Below are 3,809 nucleotides of genomic sequence, written 5' to 3' on the forward strand. Positions count from 1 at the left end.
GACGAGTCCAGCGAGCTGCACCGCAAGCGGTATGGGTACCGGCTGGACTACCACGAGAGGCGGCGGAAGAAGGAGGGCCGCGAGGCCCACGAGCGGTCGCGGAAGGCCAAGAAGATGATCGGGCTGAAGGCCAAGCTCTACCACAAACAGCGGCATGCGGGGAAGATACAGATGAAGAAGCCGGGAGTCCCCGCCGCCGCTCTGGCGCCGTCCGGTCACCCCGGATGAGTCGGGGACGTCGGTGTCGTTACAAAGAACTCCCGACGGCTCGCATCGTTCGCTGTACTTTCACATAGCGCCGACGTTGTAGGAGAAAGTGGGGTTTGCCACAGCGAAGGCACTTCCGATTGCCGATTTTCTTTCCTCTCAGTGGATGTTAGCAATTCTGCTCCTGAAAGCATTCCGTAAGATGAGATGAGTGTTAATTAGCAGTAGCAGTGCTTAATGGTGTTATGACAAAAATATGAGTGCATTTACTCAGGGTCTTTACATCAACTGCTGTATTAGCGTAGCAAGAGGCAGCAGGCATTTTTTGAACAGCATTAATAGAAAAAGTACAGTAACGTACAGAGTGTTTGAGCAGAACATGAGGCTTGTCTTCCAGGATAAATTAACAGTACCAAGCATAGGCAAACAAAAGCTTTTTCCTGAACATTTTCTCTGTTGTTCAGAAATTGAAATCAAAGCTGTTAACAAGCTTTATTGCTAGTGAACTTAATACCTAGCCACCATGTTGTTTTTGTTGTTTCCCAGGCACAAACAGTTATTTATTTTCCTCTGCTACTTGTACAGGCATGGGGTTTGCTAACTAGTTTGTGGGTCTTTTTTTTTTTTTTTTTTTTTTTTTTTTCCCCTAAATGGCCTCAAAATTAACAAAACATGACCCTTTTTACACACACAAGTTCCTTAGATTTGTAAGCATTGCCATCAAATCTCAGAAGAGCAGCATTGTGTTATTTTTTTGTCAGAGAGGAAGGCTACTCTCTCTCCAAGTGCTCGGCTGCTTGGTTTTAAGTCCTTCAGAAATTACTCCATAAGATGGATGTCTTGTGTTTCTCTCTCGACAAGCTTTTATGCACTGTGCAGTCTGTCACTTGCCACATCAAGTGAAACTACTAGTTTACCTTGAAAATTATTTAGGGTTATTCCTTAAATATAAGTATGTCCTTGTTTACAAATATATCTTAAAAGAAAATTTTGAGCAGGCACAAGAATAAATCTAAAATCCAAATTCAAAAACTTCAGAAGGATGTATCTAAAAATGAACTTTTTTTTTTTCTACCCTTTAATGCTGGTTTTCTTTCCTTGCAGCATTAAAATGCATGAAAAGAGAAATACAAAGAAAAAGAATGATGAAAAAACGCCAAAGGGAGCTGTACCAGCATACCTGCTGGACAGAGAGGGCCAGTCCCGGGCTAAGGTTCTCTCTAACATGATCAAGCAGAAAAGAAAAGAAAAAGCCGTAAGTAACTGTATTAAAATTCCGATACTTACAACTACTTGTGATAGTGACAGCTTTGTGTTGCAGATGCTCAGGTGACTTGCAGCCTACAAGCAAAGTCTAAATAAAACCTGAAACCTTGAGTAATTGAGCAGTCTAGGCCAAAGTAAGCATATGCAGTACCTTGATTGTTCTAACTTTAAATGCTAATTAAAATAAGTAGCTCTGAGTTCTATAAAGTGTATGGTCTACTGCTACACTTTAGGGAAACTTTGTTTTATGCTTTGCTGGTCCCCTTTCATTTAGCAATGCAGCCTCTTAAGACTATTGACTTTTTTTTTTTTCCCCCCTTTCCAGGGAAAATGGGAGGTTCCTGTGCCAAAGGTCCGTGCACAAGGAGAAACAGAAGTTTTAAAAGTGATTCGTACAGGAAAGAGAAAGAAGAAGGCCTGGAAGAGAATGGTTACAAAAGTTTGTTTCGTTGGAGATGGCTTTACTAGGAAGCCTCCTAAATACGAGCGATTCATTCGACCAATGGTAATGTCCTTGAGCCTTAAAGGATGTTTAAGTAATAATTCTTTTGACCTACTCCACTGAGTTCCTGTGGTGAGGAAACTTTCTTCTCTGATAGCGCACTTGATTACTACAGATGTAGATTGTGCTGAAATCTCTCTCCTCTTACTCCCGTACCTCAGATGATGCCCATGAGTTATAGCTACGAGCTGCCATGTTAGCATAGGAAGGTCTTCAGCAAAGGCACTTTGAGTAGCTCTTAAAGTTGGAGGCTTACTTTTTCAAGCTGCTGTCATTCTGCCAGCTGCAGAAGCCCACTCTGTTCTAGGACTCCAGCACTCCCTTTTCCTGGCTTGTTAAGAAAGCTGGAAGGACAGTGGCGACTGTGTGCATGGGAAGCACTGTGCCTCCAGCCTGACCTTTTCTTACACAGCTGCAGGAACAGTGCCTGGGCTCTAGCAGCCTGGTAGTGCACAGGAGGAGAAGTGAGATTCACCCAGAGCGTCTAGTTTTTCTACAAACACCACTTCCTGTTTCCTCACAGGAACCAACAGCATCACTATGCAGGCTTCCTGTTGGATTGTACCTCATTACTATTTTGATGGTCATCTTACACAGAAGCCTTGGATAGATTTCTATTGGCACAGAAAAGTTTACCTTTAAGTACCATAAAGTACCCTTTATGAAGCATAGGTTGCTAGATAAAAAGTGCTGTAAGAACTGGGTATTTCACATTTTACAGTATGTGAAAGGTTTTTCAGTCCTACAAGAAAAAAAGGGAAAATTTCTAGTCTTAAAACACAGTAGCACTGTTAAATGTGTTGCCATAAACGCCTCATTTCTTCATGGAACAGAAGACATCTGAGGTAGTGTTAGTCTTGTACTACTATTAAAAATTGACGTCCTGAAAATACTCATGGGAAGCTTTATCTTGTCATTCATCAGGTTTTTAAACCAACCTAGCATTCTATAGTAGGCAGATAGCATTCTGTATTCTAAGTTGTTCCATTCTTCCCAGTCTCTCAAAACTTATGAAGCTGAAAGCGTTAAAGTGTATTAGTCGTGAGGGCTTAAAGCTTATATTAACTCATTCTAACACTCCTTATGCAACAGGGCTTACGTTTCAAGAAGGCACATGTGACACATCCTGAACTGAAAGCTACTTTTTGCCTACCTATCCTTGGTGTGAAAAAGAATCCTTCTTCTCCTTTGTATACAACACTGGGTGTAATTACCAAGGGTACCGTCATTGAGGTGAACGTCAGTGAGCTTGGTCTTGTGACACAAGGGGGCAAAGTTATCTGGGGTAAGTACCTAAAATAGCTATACTGCAGAATTACTTTTAAAAGTTTTAAGTCTTCGCTGCCTGATGTGTTAAGACCACATCCTTTAGTCACAGTTGATCCATTGTTAAGTGTTAGGTTTGGGCTGTAGCAGAAGCAAGTACTAGGACAACTCTAAAAATGTAAGCTTTGAGTTGTAATCCTAGGCTTTCTGTTTGCACTTTCAAAATCAAATCAGCTGAAATTCAGAATGAAGAGTCAATTTGCTTGGCTACGTATCAGATTAAGAAATGCTACAAGTCTATAAAGATCAAACTCTGAAGTACGAACAACCGTATTAGGTTTTCAGTGGAAGTTCTGTGTACAAGTATCTTTGCAGGATCAGGCTCACTTCTTTTAACAGAGGGCTTGACTTGGACAATAGCAGAACCTATGAATTTAATTTTTTTTAATCTACCCAGAACTCTGAACAATCCTTTATAAAAACCAGCCTGAATAAAAAATTTCGAGAACCCACGTTTGCAGCTCAGCAGAAGGTAGATCAAAACTTCAAAATACATTTCAGTTTTGGA

The 3,809-nt window shown here is 41.1% G+C and overlaps 1 protein-coding gene across 1 annotated transcript in view; it reads left to right on the forward strand.

Moving 5' to 3' along the window:
- NSA2 (NSA2 ribosome biogenesis factor) overlaps positions 1–3,809 on the forward strand; it is a 5,412-nt gene that overhangs the window by 1,044 nt on the left and 559 nt on the right. The window contains exons 2-5 of the mRNA XM_035892792.1: positions 7–182; positions 1,312–1,462; positions 1,799–1,978; positions 3,068–3,260. Coding sequence (XP_035748685.1) covers positions 7–182; positions 1,312–1,462; positions 1,799–1,978; positions 3,068–3,260 — 700 coding nt within the window. The remainder of the gene's footprint in view (positions 1–6; positions 183–1,311; positions 1,463–1,798; positions 1,979–3,067; positions 3,261–3,809) is intronic.

The sequence above is a fragment of the Egretta garzetta genome, unplaced genomic scaffold (genome assembly GCF_000687185.1).
Source record: "Egretta garzetta isolate BGI_Z169 unplaced genomic scaffold, ASM68718v1 scaffold424, whole genome shotgun sequence".
In the NCBI taxonomy this organism is placed as follows: domain Eukaryota; kingdom Metazoa; phylum Chordata; class Aves; order Pelecaniformes; family Ardeidae; genus Egretta; species Egretta garzetta.